This window comes from Mesocricetus auratus, unplaced genomic scaffold (genome assembly GCF_017639785.1).
Source record: "Mesocricetus auratus isolate SY011 unplaced genomic scaffold, BCM_Maur_2.0 Super-Scaffold_100691, whole genome shotgun sequence".
In the NCBI taxonomy this organism is placed as follows: Eukaryota; Metazoa; Chordata; class Mammalia; order Rodentia; family Cricetidae; genus Mesocricetus; species Mesocricetus auratus.
In genome coordinates, this window is record NW_024429267.1 from 19,178,536 (window position 1) to 19,201,790 (window position 23,255).

The 23,255-nt window shown below is 41.7% G+C and overlaps 1 protein-coding gene across 2 annotated transcripts in view; it reads right to left on the minus strand.

The window, feature by feature from the left end:
• Positions 1 to 23,255, minus strand: part of Filip1 (filamin A interacting protein 1) — a 172,943-nt gene that overhangs the window by 92,981 nt on the left and 56,707 nt on the right. For both annotated transcript variants that reach the window (XM_013116041.3, XM_005073700.4), the window contains exon 2: positions 7,193 to 7,471. In XM_013116041.3, the coding sequence (XP_012971495.1) occupies positions 7,193 to 7,465 (273 nt within the window). In that variant the 5' untranslated portion in view covers positions 7,466 to 7,471. The remainder of the gene's footprint in view (positions 1 to 7,192; positions 7,472 to 23,255) is intronic.

A 23,255-nucleotide genomic window follows, 5' to 3' on the forward strand; every position in this document is an offset into this window, starting at 1 on the left:
TCCCTGTGTCAGTGACTATATGACACGCCTGCAGAACACCAAAGCCAACAGGTCTCTGACATGTTATCTAATTGTCTTATCTAGTGTTCTCCATATCTCTGTATATGCAGGGAGAAGAGGACTAAACTTAACAACAAAGGGAGAAATAATGAAACCCAATTTGAGGGGTCTCCTCCCTAAGATGTATTGAAACAGGTAAGCCAAGGGAATTTACAACATACAATGCTTTTTTGAATCAAGAAGAAAAATTTCCTTATGTCTTGTTTTTGACTTACTTTAAGAATGTACTTTTGCCAAGTCTTTTGTACTGTGGTTTTTATGATGAGAGCACTACTTCCTTTTAAGTTTTGTTTGTTTTAGTACAGCCAAGTTGAGCGGATTCTTAAAAAGTGCTATTTTAGAACAAACAGAAGGAAAAATGAATCACGGTGCCCAAACAATGGTTTGGGTGTACGGTTTCATTACTTTCAGTCCAGGCTGGGAAATATGTAACTAGTTTTTCACCCAGAGAGTAAAAATGTTCCAATTTATTAGAAAGCCCATAATACTGGAAATAGTCAAGGACAGAACTGTAATAACAGAAACCAGCTTAGTGACCTTGATTGATGCCAGCAACACTGGCTGGCCCGGGTGCTGAGACAAGCTGTATCTGCTGAGGTGTGGCAATGAAAAGTCTGGAAGATGTTCTCCTCTAACAGACTTCACCTTTGTCTTCTAGCCTTGACACCATAGGCCCACATCACCATATGTTTCTGTGGATTTTTCTGTAGATTGACCTATAGATATGCCCCCAGAATGCTCCTGTATGAACACCAGCCATTGAGCATTGAATGCAAAACCTCCAGACTTGCAGAAAGCTCAGCATGTGGCATCTTTACTGGGCCCACGTTTAACATTTGCAGCACAGCAAACTTTGGGCTCTGACCTCACTCTGTCCCTCTGGTGAAACAGAACCTCTCAGCTTCTCTTGCTTAAAAGTTATCTTTCCACACAATGTCTTTAGTTTCTGAGTTTACATATGAATTTACATGAAGTTCTGGAGATCAATGATAAATATATAATTCCTGAAGTCTAGCCCCATGTGAACATTCCCAGAATGCAAGTGGTAAGATGGACAGGATGCTGGACTGGATGCAAGACAAAGAATTTAAATCTATGGCAACTATGACTAAAGGGCTGACTCTCCATGGGCCAGGGTCATAACTGTCTGTGATATAAAGGAGATGGGGTGAGTCAGGCATCTCCAGTCTGCATTACAGTCCAGTATCATACAGAACCTTGGGGTGTCACCCCTTAGGGGAAGGGCATTTGAGTCACATATGTTCAGCCCATAGAGAGACTGGTAGTCAATGGAGGTCTGAGAAACAGCACACTAACGGCTCCATGAATGTTAAGCCATCCCTACAGTCCTGAGCTGACAGTAACTCACTCCCTAATGCACATTCCTGCATCTTCTCCCAGCACCAGCCTTTCAGACAGAACTCTTCCCCTTCCCCTGGCCAGAAAGCTTAGCAAACAGCCAGCATATTTTCATCAGCCCACTCACATTTGCTAGTGTGAACAGCTTCCCGCTATTAGTCACAATACCCACCCCCAGTGTGATGACGCTTACAGAGGATAAATGTCTACTACACCTCTACATCTCCAAATATAACATCACTTTCCTCTTAAACAAATGTAACTTGACACATGTACATTTACAAATATGAGCATAGGTGCCTTTGTATGCACGTGTCTGATTGTTAAGAGAAGCTGAATATCATTTGTAGAAGGCAGTTTACATGCTATTGAGGTACTTGCTAAGGATGAGAATATTAGAAATTTGGAATCACATGTAAATGATGAATGTAAAAAAATGAAAGATTCCATGACATCCTTAGAAAATCATTTGTCCCAAGAACTTCAAGAGCTCAGAGAAACAATGATGAATAGACTGCAGGATTTAGAAGACGCTCAATCTGATACTTCAGAATCAGAAATACAGGCAACAGGTCAGGACAGGAGTTTCCCAAAGCTTCTCAAATGCCGGAATGATTTCCCTAAGGTTGCTATGCGTTCCCCTATGGTTTTTCCGGTATCTGTAACAGAAAAACCAGCAACGAAAAAACAATCAAATGGTCCCATTGCTTATCACTGGGAGCCTATACAGATGAAGGATCTAAAAAATATTAAGGAGGCCATTGTCATGTATGGTCTTCATTCTCCCTTTGTCAGAGAGCTCCTAACCTCATGGGCTACTGTAAATAAAGTAACCCCAAAAGACTGGGCCCAATTAGCCTCTGCAGTACTCGAAAATTCTTGCCAAATTCAATGGAGAGCTTTATGGAGGCAAGAAGCAAAAGCAATAGAAATTCAGGAATTACAGAACGGTCATGAAGTACCCCAAGACAAGATTCTTGGGGAGGGTCCTTACGCTGACACGCAGGTTCAATCTGCATATGACGAGCACATGTTGTCTTTGTGCCGTACAGCTGCTTTAAATGCCTTGGATAAGGTTTGTGAAACAGGAGAGATAATGCAACCCTACACCAAGGTATTACAGGGCCCAAGGGAAAGGTTCACTGAATTTTTAGAGAGATTATCCAGAGCAGTAGAGGTACAGGTAGCGAACCCAGAATCCAGGCGTCTTCTTATAGAATCTTTGGCGTATGAGAACGCGAATCCTCAATGCAGGCAGGTAATTTGGCCATTAAAAATAAGATCAGCGCCATTGGAGGAATGGGTTCTGCATACAGCGAACCTGGAATGTAAAAGTCAGGATACAGGAGCTTGGGTAGGTGAAGCTATTTCTACAGGTTTGAGGAGGCACCAGGATGCCAAATACCCTACCTGTGATGATATAGAGGCATGGGTAGGGAAGGCAATCTCAAAGAATTTAAATAGGCGTAAAGATGCAAAATGCTTTAACTGTGGTAGAATAGGACATCTTAGTAGGAACTGTAGACAACGCATTCCTAGAAATAATGCTTTTACCAGGAATGTATCAAACAGAAGGCCTAAGCCTCCTGGTCTATGCAGGAGGTGTGGGAAGGGGCGCCATTGGACTGATGAATGCTTTTCCACAATAGACAGACAAGGTAGATCTTTACAGCAGGGAAACGGGCTTCCGGGGCTCCATGGAGCCCCGAAGAGGAAGATTATCCGGTCATTCCCAGTGACAGTGGAGGACAGCCTCTCCCAGGACAATTAGAAGATCCACTGCCCATTGTAAATAATACGGCACTGGATAATACATTAGCTCCAGAGGATGAATCAATTACATCAGGAGGAGATACAAAACATATATTTTGGCAAACTTCTATACAATATCATAGACCCAAACTTCCGGTTAAGGTAAATAATAGGGTGATTTACGGATTACTGGACACCGGAAGTGACGTCACTATCCTTAATCAGCAGTCCTGGCCACAAAACTGGGCTTTAAAAGAGGTTAATGTTCAATTCTTAGGGATTGGAACCCTATCTGAAGTTAAACAGAGCGTTAGATGGATTGACTTTATTGGGCCAGAAGGACAGAGAGGAAGGTTAAAGCCATATGTTGCAGATATTGCTATAAACCTCTGGGGTCGTGATCTACTCCAGCAATGGAATACGCAGATTAAAATTCCTCCTGTATCAGCTAGGAATTATAGACAAGCTCTTAGTGGTAGTAAGAATATAGTAAGACAGTACAGAAAACAGATGCCAAATGTACAGGCTGTACAGAAGCAAGATGCTAGTGCCAAACCTACAGAGCAACCAAAAGCTCTACCATTAAAATGGCTGACAGATGAACCCGTCTGGGTGGGTCAATGGCCTATGACATCTGAGAAGTTAGAGGCTTTGGAGAAGTTAGTTCAGGAACAGCTAGATGCTGGACATATTGAGGAATCAACTAGTGCATGGAATTCACCTGTTTTTGTTGTCAAGAAGAAGTCTGGTAAGTGGAGAATGGTTACTGATCTTAGAGCCATCAACAAGGTAATTCAGCCTATGGGGTCTCTACAACCTGGGATGCCGTTACCTTCTCTAATTCCTAAGGATTGGCCAATTATAGTTATAGACTTAAAAGATTGTTTCTTCACCATACCGTTACAAGAAAACGACAGAGAAAAGTTTGCCTTCACAGTACCTACCTATAATAATTCCCGTCCGGTACAGAGATTCCAGTGGAAGGTACTACCTCAAGGTATGTTAAACAGTCCAACTTTGTGTCAATATTTTGTGAATAAACCTCTAGAAATAATTCGTAAAAAATTTCCACATTCGTTAATATATCATTATATGGATGACATATTATTGTCTGATTCAAATAAGGATACTTTGGAAAAGATGTTTGAGGCAGTAAAGGAAATTTTGCCTCGCTGGGGATTACAAATTGCCCCAGAAAAAATACAAAGAGGAGATTCTATTAACTATTTAGGTTATAAAATAGATGCTCAGAAAATTAGACCACAGAAAGTACAGATCAGAAGAGATCGTTACCGGACTCTTAATGATCTTCAAAAACTATTAGGAGAAATCTCTCAATTACAGACGATTATTGGTGTAGAAGGGCATGATTTAAAACACCTGAAAATGGCTTTAAAAGGAGATAAAGACCTAAACAGCCCACGAGTACTATCAGCTGAGGCTGAAAAAGAATTAGAATGGGTAGAAAAGAGAATATTAGAAGCACATGTGGACCGTGTGGATCCAAATCTGGACTGTATTCTGGTTATTTTACCATCTAGAGAATACCCCTCAGGAATATTAATGCAGAGGGACGACATCATTCTAGAATGGGTATTTCTGCCACATAAACAAAATAAAAAATTGAAAACATATATAGAAAAGATATCTGATTTGATATTAAAAGGTAAATTAAGGCTTCGTCACCTGACTGGGAAAGACCCAGCTGAAATTATTGTACCGTTAACGAATGAGGAAATTTCCTCCTTATGGAAAGATAATGAGTATTGGCAAATAGCTTGCAGTGACGTTTTGGGAAGTATTAGTAATAACTATCCCAAAACAGAGAGAATCAAATTCATAAAGAAAACAATTTGGATTCTTCCACGTATCGTGAGGCAAACACCTATTTCTGGAGTTCTTACCTTCTACACGGATGCAAACAAATCAGGTAAAGCAGGGTATAAATCAGGAAATATAAGTAAAGTAGTTCAAAGCCCTTACAACTCCGTACAAAAGGCAGAGTTATATGCCATTCTCATGGTACTTAAAGACTTTACAGAGCCTCTCAATATAGTCACGGATTCTCAGTATGCAGAAAGAGTTGTCCTGCACATTGAGATTGCAGAATTTGTTCCTGATAATACAGAATTAACCTCATTGTTTTTACAATTGTAGGAAATCATCAGAAACAGGACTCATCCTATATATATAACACACATCAGATCCCATACAGGTCTGCCAGGTCCTCTGGCACAAGGCAATGATGAAATTGATCGTTTATTAGTAGGTAATGTGTTGGAAGCTTCAGAATTTCATAAGAAACACCATGTTAACAGCAAAGGTTTAAAGAAGGATTTTTCTATCACCTGGCAACAAGCCAAAGAAATAGTAAGAAATTGTCCCAGTTGCTCATTGTACACTCAAACTCCATTACCAGCAGGTTGTAATCCTAAAGGTGTTCACAGAAATGAACTTTTGCAAATGGATGTATTTCACTTCCCAGAATTTGGCAGTTTGAAATATGTACACCATACTATAGACACATTCTCAGGCTTCCAATGGGCTACTGCCCTCAGCTCTGAAAAAGCTGACTCTGTTATTACACACCTCTTAGAGGTAATGGCTGTTATGGGTATACCTAAAACAATAAAAACTGACAATGGTCCAGCATATGTCTCCAGTAAATTGGAACAATTCTTCAAATATTATAATATAAAACATGTAACTGGTATACCTTACAATCCCACTCCTGACACCAAATTGTTGGCTTTACGGACGCTGTAACGATACGCGACACACAATTACGGAAAGTGAAACTAAGTATTTTATGTAGAAAATTACTCACAAGATACCAAACCCCGAGAAGCCCAGCAGATCTCAGCTAGCGACTGGACAGGAAGCCGAACTCCAGGAAAAGAGAGCGAGACTTCCTGTGCGCTGTCTTTTATGCCTTCCCCCGTAACGCCCCTAGCCATGCCCAAAAGTGGGCTTGGCTAGTGACGTAGTTCCGCCTACGTACGTATACGTCTTTCCGTCCAGCCGTATACGTCTTTAGTCCTGCCTAAAGTGGGTGTGGTTAGCGGTGTGGTAAACCGCCCTTTTATTACCTCATCTGTATGCGCCTCTAGTAAGTCACATGTTTAATGGCGGCATAGACTTAGTAAGTCACATGTTTAATGGCGGCATCAGACTTCCTCCTACATCTGATAATTCGCTTTACAATTTAAATCACTGTGGGAGTCTTTGAAGTACCAGCCCCTTCATTTCTCTTTACCGTCACCACCTCCCTGTTGAATAATATTGTACAAATTTACTCTTTTATAACTGACTAGGAATACATGTAAAGAAAGTATCTTCTATTCAAAGAGACAAATGAAAACACCTGTCTTTGGGACATCTGTTTATTTTCCTCAGGTACCCTGGAGTGTAAGCTTATCTTTTGCATACCAATCTAGAATGACACATAGTGCCACTGTGTCCCTAAAAGCCACATGAGTGGCCTCAGAGTCCATCATGATCTAACAGCCTTCTACAGAAAGAAGTGCCTGTAGGAGTCACAGATCCAGAGTAACCAGCAGAGCTGAAATGGGGAGAAGATGGTGTAGCTATGGAAGGAACTGAAGATGGCATGCACACCCTCACCGTATCAGTCATCAGCTCTCACTGGGGCACAGTTTGATACGCTGGAGCCATCATTTAACTCTACCCAATAAATGTAAGACAAAGCAATGACCATGCTTCTAGGAGTGGCAACATTTTGAGTAACGGTTGTGTTCTGGAAAGTTTTTTTCTGACTGTGAAATTTAGATGATTTTGTTCCACTGTATTTGCTTGTGTTTTTCAAACTTTAGCTCTGTATGCTTTATATTTCTGTTTACCCCAGAGGCTTCCTTATCTGTACACACACACAGAGATGGGATTTAGGCATAAATGAGGAAGATAAGCACCCCACCCCCTTCTCAAAGATGCTCACAGTCCACTGAGGGATAAGTATATAGGTCAGGAGCTAGAAGCAATGCCCTGAATAGTCTTTCTCTACCTGCAGCTCCCCCTCCATTATACTCAGGAGCTGGATGAGGTCCTCCTTGGATAACTCCAGAGACTTCTTGGTCTTTTTTTCACTTTCTCCAGATGGTCTGAGGTGCCGTTTGACAGTTCCCGAGGCTGTGACATCATCTTCCTTCCTATTTGCCTTGTTCTTTTTTGCCTCTTCTGGGAGGCCTTTATCACCAGTGTTGCTGATGATAGAGGACTTGGGGCAGGAGACATGCCCATTAGAAGTATTTTCTCCACCTTGGTTTCGTGATCTCATTCCCACCTGCAACACATGAAAAGAAATGCTCTTCACCACCGCTAAAACTGTTTTTGTCTAAAGACGTAGAAACTTCTAGCAACTTTACAACTTCAGCAATAAAGAGAAGCAGAACAGCTCCCATTAGCTCCCTGGTAGCCTCAGTGAATAAGATAATAAAGTTTCCAGGAATGCTTGGTTGGTTTCAGAAAAAAAGTAAAACCTTTCCAAGCCAAGATCAAGACTGGTATCATCTGTTCTCAGTCACACTGATGGTATCCGATACAGTAAGATGAGAATGGCAGTGTACGTTCTCAAGTCAGTTTATTAATGAAGGAAACACAGATGTGAATTCTCAAAATCCGTAGCCAGGAATCCTTAAAATTATCACGTTTATCAAAAGCAATAAAAACTTTTGCAGCCCGGACAATTAATGTGACTGTGGCTTCTAGAATGGGATCCTAGAAGATGAGACACAACAAAAATGAGTACAAAAAATGGGGGAACATGATCAATTTCAAAATAAAAATTTTAAACAATATTTTCTGGAGAAAAAGGAGAAAGCCACTGGTAAGATACGAACGCACCCTACGGGGAGAACATTCCAGTCATTATATGAAGACTGTCTTAAGGCCGTTCCTCCAGCACAAGAGAACAGGAGCAACGGAGAAGCCGAGCTCAGGGGCTGGAACTTAAGTACGCAGAAGAGAGCTCTGCTACCCTCGGGCCGTGACTAAAAACTTGCGAAGCAGGTGGTCTGTGGTGGTTTGAGTGAGAACAGCCCCCATAGGCTCATACATTTGAGTGTTGGCTCCCAGGTTGGTGGAATTGTTTGGAAAGGATTAACAGGTGTGGAGGAGAGGTATCACTGGGGGTGATCTTGAGGTTTCAAAAGCCCACACCACTCCCAGTTAGCTCTCTCTGCGTTGTGCTTATGGATAAAGCTCTGCCCGCCCGCCCGCTGCCTTGCTCCACACCAGGATGGACTCCTCTGAAACTGTAAGCCATTCTTTCTTCTATAAATTATCTCATTCATGGAGTCTTAGCACAACAAGAAAAAGCAACAAAAACATGGCATTATTTAAAATTCACAGTATAAACAGCCCTCCCCCAAAACAGCTAAACAACAAGATATTTATTATCCATTCCAAACAGAATGACTTTGTTACTGGAACACAATATGGACCCAATCATATTTTAGGAACTAAGGAAACCTTTCAAAAACATATTTTACAACAGATAAGTCTTCGAATGTATGTTGAAATCAACATTTCACGTTCTTTTTTGAAAATAACTCTTACAATGGGATAGACACTTTCATAGGTGAGAGCTCTCTGTAACTGCAAATGATGAGAACTGGAAAAGGATTCCTTGAGACTGGCATATTCCTCTGACTGACTCAGTGATCGCGTCTCAATTTTAGAGCCTCTTTTGTGCTTCTCTAGTAAACAATAACCAAAAATGACGTTATTTTATAATGGAAACCAGGGCGCTTGGGAGTATATCTAATGATCCTCACCACAGCTTATCTGTGGGCTAAGTTTCGAGATGACTTAAAAGAAGAAAGGAAGTGGGACTTGAAAGATGGCTCAGCAGTTGCTACTCCTGCTCGAGGACCACGATTCTGCTCCCAGCACCCACATAGCAGCTCATAATCATCTGTAACTCCAGTTTTAACGGATCCAATGCCCTCTTCTGTTCTCCACAGGCAAGAGGCACACATATAATACACAGACTTATGCAAACTAAATATCCAAATACATAAAATTTAATTGAAAATTAAAAAGAAACAACGAACTTAAAAAGTAAAAATAAGAGAAGGAAGATGGAGAAGAAATAATGAATGAAAAGAAAAAAGTCCAAGAGATGATGAATAGAGTTTCAGATTAATCTCATCACCACACTTAGCCTGCATAGGCTGCCCAAACTAAGCCTCAGCAACTCCACACACAAAAGTTGCTTTTATCTGAAGGAACTCTCTCTCTGTAAACTCATAAGGCCTTTTGAGATGATGGATCAACTAGTAATTTAATAACCTTGATTTAGAACACGAATTAGCAGACTTTCTCTTTCCAGCATGGGAAGCGGGATGATAATTTAAACTGCCATAGCCCTGTGATCAAAACACATTATTTGTGCCTGACGAAATATGTGTGTGTTTATCTGTGTTGTGTGTGTATACTGATCAAAGTTGTAGTTGCGAAAACATAGAAAGCAGAATCAGCTTCTGACCTGGTTTCTTTATATTTGCTTCTTTCTAAATATTTCCACCTGAAGTTAATGCTCTCAAGTAAGTCTTACCATACTATATAAGTGAATTTTGTAAAAATCAATACATACATAAATAAAATGCACCCAACATGAATTTTAGAACTATCCAGTAATTTTACATCATTATTGGCTGGAAAGCTTGAGTTCCAGCTCCCTTCTACATGGATTGGCTTTGGCCAATGGAGGACTTTCTGTAGTAGACCCTTGATATTCATTTTGTCTAAGCAAATTTTTTTCTTGGTGTCATTGAACTTTCACATTGATGACTTTCTTTTTTGACATGGGGATATAGATTCTAGTCCCACTTCCTACGCTTTGTGAACAATTTCTCGGTCTTCTATCTCTATTTCCATTACATCAGTGATCAGTACCTTTCTGTCTCCAGAATATGATAGCCATCAGTGATAACACACTAATCAAGACAGTTCAGGAAGAAATTAGACAGGGCCTCTGGGGATAAATTACGATTTTTTCAATCTTATAACCAACTGCACTACCACAGAGAATTACTTTAAGAAGCCTTATGGAGACTAATGTCCTAGCAAGGCACTTTCTGTTGCCTGCTTGAGGGGACCCATGCTTGTCTCATTTCCAACATTTCTCCACTGCCTCTTATGTACACACAAGGATAACATCTGAATTTTACATCTACCTCAGAAGCAGGTACCTCTAGTGTGAGACTTGAAGATGAGGCCAATGAGGTTTAAAGACATAGGCGAGCGCTCCCTTAGTCACTTAGATGGGAAGAGCTAGGTCTGAGCATATGTCTAATCAGAGGATGGAGAAAATATCATGAATGCTCACAGATAATGTCTTCCGGGTGTGCACAATGGAATTGGAGAAATGCATGCATATGTTCTCCTCCACAGGCACCTGCAAAATTCCTATAGTAATTGAAATTTGGTTACTAAAGGAAAAACAAAAACATCTATTTCCAAACCAATGAACTGCAAAGAACTTGTAAAATGATGAATTTTCTTAGGCCCCTCCTGAGAAACCACCTGATCAGCTCCAAGGGTACATGCTATGGAAACAGGATGCAAAGTCTGAACAGGGATGGCCATTACATACATGGGTACTGTCCTTAAAGCCCCAGAGCCAAACAATAGCAAACATCTAATGAGAAACGGTTAAATCGAAGAGAACAGGCAGGCGGCCTACAGTGCGGGTGGAGCCCCACAGGCCTTCAATAGCCCACTGCAAGTTTGAAAACTGTAGGTAAATTCCCTGAGAGAACTCAGACGCCTTTGTAGCCCTCCATGGCATATCGGTGAAAGAGATTTCCCACTGGAGACAGGGAGAGTACAGTGAAGAGTCACACGTTTTGCAGCTCTTTTTGAAAACGGGTATTCTTTGGGACACAGATCCATACTTTCGTAAGCAAACCATATCACAACAGTTCATTAAACACACTTATTTGTCCTTCCATAGCAACCTGTCAGCAACACAGGGCATGGAATGTGCTGAGTGGAGTGGGAAGAAAGGAATGGCTGAATAGCATCCTGAAACTCCTTCTTTTATCTGTGGTCCTCCCTCCTCCTCATTCCTGCTGCCTTTCACACTGGGCAGCACCACAGAGTTCTGTCAGATGGGTGATATCACACCAATTGCAAAACATAAATACAAATATGTGGAGTCATTTATGCTGCAATATCAGGCATTTCCCAAAGTGTTTGAAGAAAAGACTGGAGAGATAGCTCAGTGCTAAGAGCATCAACTTTTGTAGAGACAGGTGGGCTCCCAGTACCTGTGTCCTGCAGCTTACAACCCCCTGCAGTGCCAGCTCCAGCCTCTAATGGCGCGCACGCGCGCACACACACACACACACACACACACACACACACACACACACACACACACACTTTAAAAATACAGAAAAGGGGAAAGGGCTAAGTGCTTAACAATTAAAATTCCATTCTGGTCCCAAGCTTCCTTGGCCCTTCGAGTTCCTACTCTGAACTTCCACAGATACGCCCACCCTCACACATGGTCCATATCATATACTTATTTCCCTGTGGTGAGTCAACACTGCTAAAAAATACTCCCTATTCACCATCAGCAAAGACTTCTTTTCTGCAGGAGTTTGGCTCTCTCCTGTACTTTTGGTTGTGAGCCTAGCCTTTAACGGCTGAGCTGTCTCTCCAGCCTGAGTTTGGCTCCTTCTTAGATGCATCAGTTTCTCAAGCACCCAACCCCTGTCTGTTTCTGGCTTTGTTTTCTCTATTCATAGCTTCAAGAGCCTACCTGGTACACAAGATGAGAAGCCACAATATCATATGGATGCATATATTTATATTGTTGATTACTTCATAGAATTATAAGAAAAAAAAGCCTAATACACAGTTAAAAAAAAAGGTAACCCCATCATTTGAGAAAGGCTTATGCTTCATAGTGTAGCCTAGCAGAAAAAGCCCAGTGGAGTGCTGGACCGTCACCACAGAACAGTCCTCATTTTCCTTTCAGATAGAAAAGAAAAAAAAGTGTTTAAAACCAGGGGCAAAAAGAAATAGTTGGTTCTAGTTTTATGTCCTCCATGAATTAGACCATGTTGACATCCGTGGTCTGTGCTGCCAGAGGGGGCCATGTTGATGTCCTTGGTCTGTGTTGCCGTTGGAGACCATGCTGAGCTGAGTGGTCTATGCTGACCCTGGAGACCATGGAAGAAACTCTTAAGAATGGTGATAGGGGATGCTAAAGGGTAGCTCTTCACAGTCGATGGCTTCTGACAGGGGTGAGGGTGGGGAAGGACTCAGTTTTCTTTAAGGGACTGGCCATTGGGTGTTAGACAATGTCCCAGTGAGTATATGGTCAACACAAAGTGAACTTATTTCTGTTTGTTTTCTTCCTTCCTTCTTTCCTTTCCTCCTCCTCCTCCCTTTCCCTCCCCCTCCCCTCCCTCCTCCGTCTTCCTCCTCCTCCTCCTCCTTCTTCTTCTTTTGGAGGAGTCATAAAGGAGGAATGGGCCTGGGAGGACTGGGAAGTGAGTATAATCAGGGTGCATTATGTGAAATTCCCAAATAATCAATAAAAAATATTGTGTTGGAAAACAAAAAGGAAAAACCAATCAAATGCCATCCTCTGTTTCTCTACTTCCATGTTATTTCCTGTGTGCATCTTAGTTACTCGTTTCAATCTGATTTAAAAAGTCCTGGCCCAAGAAGTATTTGAGCATCTCTTAGATTTCCAGCATAATAGCTAACACCGTTCTGCCAGACTCCTGGGCTTACCCTAAATGTTACAATTTTCTTCCAGGTTTTCCCTAAATATTACCATGTTTTTCTTTTGTTCCTCACACTCCCTGTGACAAAACAAGCAGGAATATGTACAAGACCTATAAGTGAATTTTTCACCCCTCATTGTCTACATTCTTTAGATCTTTGAAATAATCAGATTTTAAAATTCTTAAATGTTTTTTTCTTTTGCTAGGTCAGATCTAGCCAGACAAGTTGAATATTCCATTAAATAGTCTCATAGCGCATTAGAATTGGGGGAAGGAGGATTTTTCTGAGCTCCTGAAACCATGTTTAATCAAAAGGCCAAAGAAAACACCACAACTGTGGCAAAACAGAAAATTATTATTCCGCCCTAGCCTAAAACTGTGCTGAAATGTTTTTAGGAAGCTCTGTTTAATGTGACTCAAGGGCGATAGCAGCAGACCTATGAAAGTTTTCCAGGAAAAAACAGTCTAAAAACCAGTAAGGACCCAGGTCAGGGACATCCCACGGAGTGAAATGAGCATGTGGAAATGGAAGAGTGCACAACGTGAGTTGCACTGAGTGACAATGGAGGGCGACCTTTCCCAGACATAGTAGTCTCCAAATGTTAATTCCTCATCATAGTGTCTTCTGTGCTGCCCTTTGCCCCGCTCTCTGGACCAGCCATCACCCAGTACCCAATATCCTCCCTGAGAAAAATTAAACTTCCAGTCTTGTCTCCCACACAATGCCCATGCTTATTTGTGCATAGACTTGTAACTGTCTACGTATCATAGCAGGTACATTTTATTTTTGCATGTTAATGGTTGCTCATGGGGCGAGAGAAGGGCTCAGCAGTGCAGAGCACTGGCTGCTCTTTCAGAGGACAAGAGACTGATTCCCAGTGCTCACACAGCGACTCACAAGCATCTTCCTCCAGTTCAAGGGAATTCTTCTGTCTCCTCTGGCTTCTAAGGGCACTGAATGCACACAGTGCATAGATTCTCAGACACATAGTTTTTAAAAACTTGAAAATATATTTCCCCATGAATTTATAAAATAGTCTAGTCCAAAAGTAGGAGAAAGTGGTCAAAAATGGGGGCATGAGGAGGAATATGCACAACATAAAAGACATACTTTAAAAAATAGAAAGGGATATGTGAGAAATTACTAATTTGTATCATCATCATCAATATTGTTATTGTAGTATTTTGGAACAGGGTTTCTCTGTGTAGCCCTGGCTGTCCTAGCATTCACTCTGTAGACCAGGCTGGCCTTGAACTCAGAGATCCACCCGCCTATGCATCCCCAGTGCTGGGATTAATAGTGGGCACCACCACCTCCTGGCTTGCAATATTCTTTCTAAGTAAAATCTGATAAATTCAAAGACTACTCCACCCTCATATTTTAAATTGTTTTATACTGATTTCTCTCTGTGTGTGTACACATGTGGGTAGCATATGTGCACACCTACATGTATGTGTGTTATATATACACACATGTGGATAATACATGTGCATAGCTGTGTGAGGACAACTTTGGGAGTTGGGAGTTGGTTTTCACCTTCTACCATTTGGATCCCAGGGACTGAACTCGGGTCACCAGGCTTGGTGGCAAGTGTCTTTACCCACTGAGTAATTTCACTGGCCCCACCCTGGTGCTTTTAAAATCTCCTCTGACTATTGCAACAAGTAGCATTTCTTCTCCCTTAACAGTTGTGTGTGTGTGTGTGTGTACCTGTTCGTGTGGGCGTGTGCGTGTGGTAGATAAAAAGCATGTGTGCATACATGTGGAGGCCAGATGTCAACATCAGGAGACTTCTTTGCTCATTCTCCAACTTATTTTTCGACTCAGAATCTCTCCCTGGAGCACTGAGCTGGGGTCTCTCCCTGGAGCACTGTGTAGGGGTCTCTCATCGGAGCACCGAGTCAGAATCTTTCACTGGAGCTGGGTCATTCAGCTAGACTGGTTCACCAGTGAAACTCGGAAATCTGTCTGTCTGAATGCAGCCCCTCCCCCAAACCCCAGTTTTAGAGTTACAGATGCATGTACCATGGTGCTAGGAATCTAAAATATGTCTTAATATTGCCATGTTTGTGCTGCAGACACTGCACAGATGGTGCCATTATTCTAGCTCCCTTCATCAGAAATTTCTTGGCAAATATATAATCTTGATAATTAGAAAGATTTCATCATATCATCAAAATTCCTATTAATAGACAATGCTATTTGACTTTACAGTACCTTAAAAAATAAGATACAGGCGTATGGAAATTATACCTTCCAATAAATATTACCAGTGAAAATCTAGTTAGACTCAAGAAAGATTACCTATGTGCAGACTAGCAATTGCCAAAAGCAATTAATATTTGGAGCAGTTCCTAACACTAAAAAAGAAAAATTTATTAGAAGTTAACACAAACATTCTGTTGGAAACTCAGAGCATTAAATAATTGTACTTATTTCCAATCTCAGCTGCAACACTAGGATAACAATAAACAAATGAAGGAAGACAGTTAAGAACATAAAATAGCCAGAGATGAGAGACGCCATTGATTTCAGAGAACAGAAAGTAGGCACATTCAAGGGTACAGATTTGAACACTAAATCCTGGCAGCATAGGAGACCAGAAAGACTCAGGCAGCTCTCCTTTCCCTGGTTCCTCTGAAGTTAGGAAGTGTAAGCTCCCCTGGCTAAGAGTATAACCAAGACACCCCAGACCTCAGGGTACAAGTGGCCACAGCAAGAGACAAGGCAGACTCCTCAGAGGTGAAGGCGGAGCTTCTAGAGCCACACTGCTGCCACATGTCAGCAGTGGTCATTGTCCTCCTTGACACCTCCAGTCTCCTGCCTGCTGCTGCTAGGGCCGCTCCCTCCTCCACTACGGCTCCGGCTCCCTCCTCTGCTGCCCTCCTGCAGCACACGCCTTCCAACTACCCTTTCCCTAATCACAGGCTGTTGGGCTGGGTTCCTGATGAGATTCTGGTGTTAGTCTTGTGGATTCATCTAGAATATAAACTGTAGCTCATACCAACAGTTTCTGGTTTACCTCCCTAAATCAATCGTACACTAGCCCCTTCACCTCTCCCTCTTAAAAAGCCAAGACACTGCTGGTAAATGCGGCACTTGGGACCAGGACATGAGTCTCCTTGGGTGTCCTTATTTCCCATGCACAAATTACACCGTAAAGGTCTGTGACCCTGCAGCCTGAGTACCCCAGTTGGCCTCTTTTGTTCATTTATAGTATCTATTGCATGAATTGGGGATTTTGTTTTCTCTTCCTTAATATAAGCAATTTCATTGTAAATATATAAAAGAGAAAAGAACTCATCCATTTAGTTGTAGACTGGTATATACAATAATGATAACAGAAAAGCATCTCTGACATGTTTTAAATATATTTCCAACATCAGTTACTAATTCTTGACCTTTAAGTACATTTTAAAATATATTTGTTATAAGTGTATGAATTTTTTGGAGGGGTGTCCTTGTTTGTTTGAAACAGGGTTTCACCAAGCCAATCTGGTTGGCTTGGAATTCACCACGTAGTTCAAGAGGGCTTCAAACACTAAATAAACTTCCTAACTAAGTTTCCTGAGTTTAGGACTATAAACACGAGCATTATGCCAGTTTATAATTACATTATTATGAATCTGAAGTCACTGCTACACTGGGCATTGTGTATAATCAACAACTACTGATTGTTTACATACAAAGGGTTAGGCTTTCAAATGTATATGATTTTGATCTCTATGCTTTTATTTTTCCTACTTGACAAAAAAATTTAAAAATGAAGATAGGCCAAATGAGGTATAGTTATTTGCACATATAATACGGTCAGTACCTGGGAAAACCTTCAATAGAACACAGGGAAATCTGGATCCTCGAGGTGCAAGTCAAAGTCTGAATGGCATCTTTTATCCCTAGGTCAGAAACACGCGTATGGAGGAATTTGCATGGGTTGAAATACATTTGCAGGATATACACACTCCCACTGCCTCACACAACAGCGACCAATGTAAAACCTCACAATCTGAGACATTTTCTCTAATTTCAGCTCACAGGATACCTTGTTCTTCTAAGACTACATTCTCTTACCATTCTTCTCTAAGACTGTCTTTGCATTCCATAGTACATGAGTCGATCCCCACTCGGGGTGATGAGTGGAGTGTTTATGGATGTGAAGGTCAGAGGTTAAGGTCTAGCAAACTCCTCTATCACTCTCCACCATGTTTTGAGGCAGAGTCTCTCACTGACCCTGAAACTCAGTGACCCCAGGGAGCTCTGTCTCTGCTTCCCTCAGGCAGGGATCACAGGCACACATTGCTGAGTCTTAATGTGTGTGCTGGAGGCTGAACTCGGGTTCTCATGCTTGTCCCAGAGTTTTACTGAGTGAACCATCTCTCCAGACCTTGTATGAGACTTTCATTTTCAGTGAACCTAAAGGGTAACTTGGCCTTCAATCTTTTTTTTTGGGGGGGGGGTTTCGAGACAGGGTTTCTCTGTGGCTTTGGAGGCTGTCCTTGAACTAGCTCTTGTAGACCAGGCTGGCCTCAAACTCACAGAGATCCGCCTGCTTCTGCCTCCCAAGTGCTGGGATTAAAGGCGTGCGCCACCAACGCCCGGCTAGACCTTCAATCTTAACCCTTAGTTTGTAAAAGTCACTGGCACTCCAAAGACATAACTATGATGACAACTAAATATTAATTGAACCAATTTTTCAGCTAGCAAAATGAAGAAAAACTCCAGTTTCTAGATGAGTTATTCTATTAAAATAACCGCAAAAATTTCACATTATAAAAATGTTTGCTTATGGGAAAAACATTCTTAAATAATTTCATTACATTTTCGAGAAACATGAGGCAAATCCCACTTGATAGCCAGCATTAGCCTTGGTTCGTGAAAGGAATGATGTCATCGTCTCATGCTGACAAAGGAGAATACTGAGAAGCTGAACTGACTGTCCCATGTGTGCTCTGACAATGACCCTGTGTGTTCTAACTGCCTGCACATGTCAAGTGTATTCACTTGTCCTTGCAGATGTCTTGTCTTTGAAATTCTTAGACTACTTATTAGCATGAAAGGGTAACCTCAAGTCATTTGTAATGTAAGGAATAAGGGTATGTCTATTTGAAACTCCCAGACTCTGTGTCTAATTGTCCTCCAACATTCCTGGGCTGAAGTGCCCAAATTAAAGCCAAATAAAGCTAACTTAGAGACCAAGGAAGTAGAAAACTGAAAAAAAATCACTCCCATCAACATGTGTGCTGTGAGGGTAACTTAATGTCATAGGCATTGATGATGTTTTCCACTCTGGCACTAGACCAAAAAAGACTATGTCTTCCTCTTCAATCAACCAGTCATCATAAACTTAGCTGGTAGCTGAATGGGAATGCTGGTCCTAAGGTTGGAGAACTTCGTGATAAACTAATTAAGGTGCTTGGCAATTTAACATGTAAAATAACACACACCAACACAGAAATTTCAGATCCACCATGTGTTGAGGAAGTATGCATATGCCTTTACCTTTGCAACAGTTTTAAGAAAGATGCTATGGCACCTGGACACCTTTCTTCCCTACCTTACAACCACCCTATCTCAGGACACCAACCAACCCCATAACCTCGTGCATCAATAGCTGGAGGAGATTGTGTTCCCGACCCGTCCTAATCCTCTTTGCCATTAACTCGTTGGAACCAAAAGGGCCAGAACCCTGCACAAGTCACCTCTCCAGGTCACAATTTCTGATTCTGTAAATGGGGTAATAAGGTTCAGCTACATTACCCACTGGATGGTGTGAAGCCACAAGCTTGTTGTACTCGTTGTATGTGAAGGTCCTTCCCAGTAGTATTGTGGCAGATTAGCCGTTGAGGTTTCAGACACCTCTGAATACAGCCATGTGGTTAAGCACTAGAGACAGGGCTACTGTATGTTCTGCTGTGAACATCTAGGATTGGCAAGCTGTGTGTGGATACAGTCCATATTTTACACATGGTAGGCTATATGGTACTCAGCTCTGCTACGTGCAAGAGGCGATCACAGACAGTATGCAAATGACCGGATGTGGCTCTGTGTGGTCTTTAGCCCTTGGTTTGCCCACCCTGATCTAAGGTGCAACAATCTTGATTGACAGGGTGCATCTAAGCTAGAGAAGTGCGGTTCCCACCCCTCTCCATTCTGCCCCCAGATTTCTGTAACTTGAACAGAATGAGAGAAAGAGACAGAGCAGTCATGATGTTCTCTGTCCCGCCCTCCTCCTTTTTCACATACACTGCTGAAGGAATGAACATAAAAGGAAAGGAATTCCCATGAAGTTTTCCAGCTACAGCTCGAGAGGATTCCCACTGGCACTAGTCAGTGTTGTGAGATGTGCAAGCCTATAATCCAGATTTAGCAGTGTGTGCCTGGAGCACCACTAGGTATGTGTAAGAGACACAGAAGTGACCAACTGCTCAGTAAAGCTAGAAGGCAGACTGGAGGGGCAGCTGGCGTGCTAACACACAAGTCATCGGTGAAGGGTGCTTTCAAGGTGGACCATGAAATTGGGGTTGCAATGGAAGGTGTGGGGTGTCTGTGGCACGCGTGTGAATTGGGCTGGAGCTCCAGAGATGTTAGGAGATGTAGAGGCATTTCACCAAGAGTAGTGCGGTTATCTCACCAGGGGTCAGACTGGGGGATGACAGCAGTGAGCACAGCAGCCTTCACCATCACGTGAGTCAAGCAGCCATACAGGTCCCTGTTTCTGGAGACTGGTCATTATTATTTCCCTTTTTTGCTTTGTTTTTATTTTTTTGACATGTATCACATGACCTCATAGTCATCATGCAGCCAAGGATCTTTGAACTCCGGATCCTCTTGCCTTCTTCACCATACAGAGGAGAAGATTACAAGCCTGAGCTACAAGCCCAGCTTAAAATTCTTCATTACCTTTGAACATCTACCCCCCACATTCTCATTTTTCACTAGGATTTTTAACTATATAGGCAGTCCTGACAGCAGCCAAGAGCAGCAGACAAAAACTGGGCTCCCTGTTGCTTCCAACAGACGCCTCTCTCCTACCACCAGTGTGCAGGGCTTCATTTACACCTCAAAATATGAAGGGGAGTTTGAGAGAGGAGACAGGAAGACTGAAATGGAATTTTAATTTCATCTCAGAAGTCAAGCTGATAATAGTGAGTTTGCCAGGAAATATTTAGGTTAACGTCCTTGCCTAAGGAGGTGTTTGGAGAAAGGAGCTCAAGAGCAAAGTTGAAAACAGTCATGAAGATAGCAAGTGGGCCAGGAAACTGGATCAGTGGACAAGGGTAATTCCACAAACCTGGTGATGTGAGTTTTCAAACTCTGCAACCCAAGGTAGAAGGAGAGAAGCAAATTCTCACAGTTATCATCTGATTTCCATACATGTGCCATGACATTTGCATGTGCGCGCGCACACACACACACACACATACACATGCAGATACACACATGAATCATTCACACACTTAACACACATACTAATGGCAACAATAAATACAATTTTAAAATCAAAGAAAAAAATCAAGTAGTAGAATTGTGCTCTGAGGGCTTTTCTTTGGGAGGGTGTCTTCACTTTGAAATATGAAAATGGTTGTGATTTTATAAACTAAGTATAGAAGGATGTTCAGACCATGAATGTGAAGTCTCCCTTTATATAGCATCATGATCAGGAAGTCTGGGGGCAGAGCTGCTCCAGTATCAAGGCCATCAGATCCCTGGAGGCCCTGTTTGCACAGACTGCCATCATTAGGAAATTCATTATAAACAAATGCAATAGGCACTCATATCTCAAGGCCCCTCATGCAACAATTTACCAAACAGAAATTTAAGTTTATTCTACGTTTTAAATAGAGGATGCTTTGGACATACATTAGTAACAGTGTCATAACTGAGAATTAAGTAAATGTGATGTAGACTCATCCCTGATATAAGAAACCAGAAGCATGCAAAACCAGAAGGCTGAGACCTGGGCAAGAGTGTAAGTTTTGAAGAATGATGTTTGTTGTTGTTGCAGTGTTTTGTTTTGTTTTGACCAGGATCTCACTTATCCAGGCTGGTCTTGAACTCAGTATGTGGTTTTGTGCAACCTAGGTAAGCACTCTGCCTATGTAGCTACATTAGCTACACCTCTATCGCAGGACACTTTGGAATGGTGGCATTCAGCCGATCCTCAGGGGATGAATAAGTTCCTTCCATCTGAGGCAGAGGGACACAGGTGCCAGGTGCCTGAGGAGGAGCTAAATGGGAAGGTCAAAATGGAGGACAAGCAAAGAAAAATCACAAGCTGTGACAGGATCCCAGTGGGTTAACACGTTGCATATCACAAGACTACACTCTGATTTGCATTTCCAGTCTTTCTATGGCCCTGCCATCCTGTCATGTCAAGAAAAAAAATGGCTTTGTTAGGAACCATGGCAACTAAATACTGGGAGCGAGGGCAGAGGAAGGTCAAAGAATGTTCTATAGTTACACATCAAGAAAGTACAAAACACAGGTTATTTTTAAATTTGGCTACATGCCAATAGTTTTCGTGTCTAAAAATTAAGATGTACATAAATAGTAAAGCCTGTTTCTCATGTAGCCATGAGAAAAAATACTTTCCCAGTAACTCAATACTACCTTCTTTTCATCAGCTGCCATTCAAGCCAACAAAAATGCCCAAAGTGAGCGTTTTCCAAATTTGTCACTAGGGAGGGCATCCTTCCCGTCTTCCCTCACTTTCTGCCACCTCTGTTTTTGGTCCACGGGCATGACTCACCAGCCACAGAACGCATAGGGGGCTGCTCTCCTAGGACTGTAGAGCTGTTTGCCTTCAGTGCCCACTTTCTCTCTCCTAATGACACTTGTGGCCACCAACGAAGATTTACCTGACAGCTGTCAACCAGAACGAAGGTGTGGCATGCTTGCACACAGAGTCTTCCCCACCGCACAGCCACCCATCCTAGGCAGGCCAATCAGCATACAGATTGGGGCTCACAGGCCAACTGAGGTAATGGCCGAAACGCCTCTCTGTCTTTTCTCTATCCTGGTGCTGTGGGAATGTGTCCAATGGCAGACAGAAGTATGTCCAAGAGGAAATGTAACAGACAAGCTCCCCAAATCAGAAGCTCCAAAGAGGGATTCTTTATTTTAAAAATCTCTTAAAGTATTCTATATGAAAGATTACAACATGCATGAACTGTGTAGAAACAGAAGTTTTTTGAAATACTATGAATAGACTTTGAGTTAGGGTCTTCCATTTGCTGATATACTTTACCTAAAATATAAAGGCATCATACATTATGCTTGGTAGACGGTTTAGACTTGCCCACATGGTCACACTCTTCCTTATTAGCTTTTTTTAACTGTATATTTCAAAACACCAAACTCTATGTATGTATGTATTGCTGAAAAGGAAAATTCAGAATAGCTCTTCTTGATACTTTAAAGAAGTTTGCAAACAGAATGGATGACAATCAGACAGATAGGGTTGCTTATGTGAGCAAATATCAAAGTCCTCTTTACTGTCTTTATTTGTGACCCGAGAGTGCCAGGCATTTGGTAGGAAAAGAAAGTCTCGGTGGTTATTGTCCTCAGGGTTTCACAGTCTAGGGAAACTGTTCCAGTCTAGGGAGGTCATGGGCTGAGCTGGAAAAACTTGGAACATCTTTTGTCTGCTAGTTCATTGACTAAATGAGTTTTAGCCAGGTCAACCCTTACTTTAGTTTATTATAAAAATGAGTTTATATTCCTATTGCAAGTCAATTCTACAAAAAAAAATAAACAAACAGACCAGAAAAAAATTTTTTTTACAGAATACCTTCCCTGGGTATGGCACTACAAGTTTTTCCCACAGTATGTAATTTTTAGTGTAATCAATTAAAAACTGAAAATATACTCTGTATCCTAGCCATTGGATAGTTAAAAAAAAACTTGAATCATCATGCAATAGCAATTCAAAGATCCTGAAGAAAGCTTCATTCAGTTTTCTTCTGAGGAAGATTCCCCTCATTTCCATCTTGGAATATGAATGAGTGAAATAATTGTTGTTGGGGCTTAATTAATATAGTCATGACAGCCAGGCTTGGCTTGTAATCCCAGCACTCGGGAGGTTGAGGCAGGAGAATCACAAAACTGAGGACAACTTCAACTACATAATGCATACTAAGCTAGCCTGGGCTACATAGTGATAACCTAATTCACAGATTCCACAGTTTTTGCCTTTTGGTTTCACAGAACAAGAATTAAAACCAGATCCCTGAATTATAGTAACCTGGATGTAAAATTGTGACCCCTCAAGTACCAGTTCCACCTATGACTAAGGACCCCCAGGCTTTACTCAAAACCTC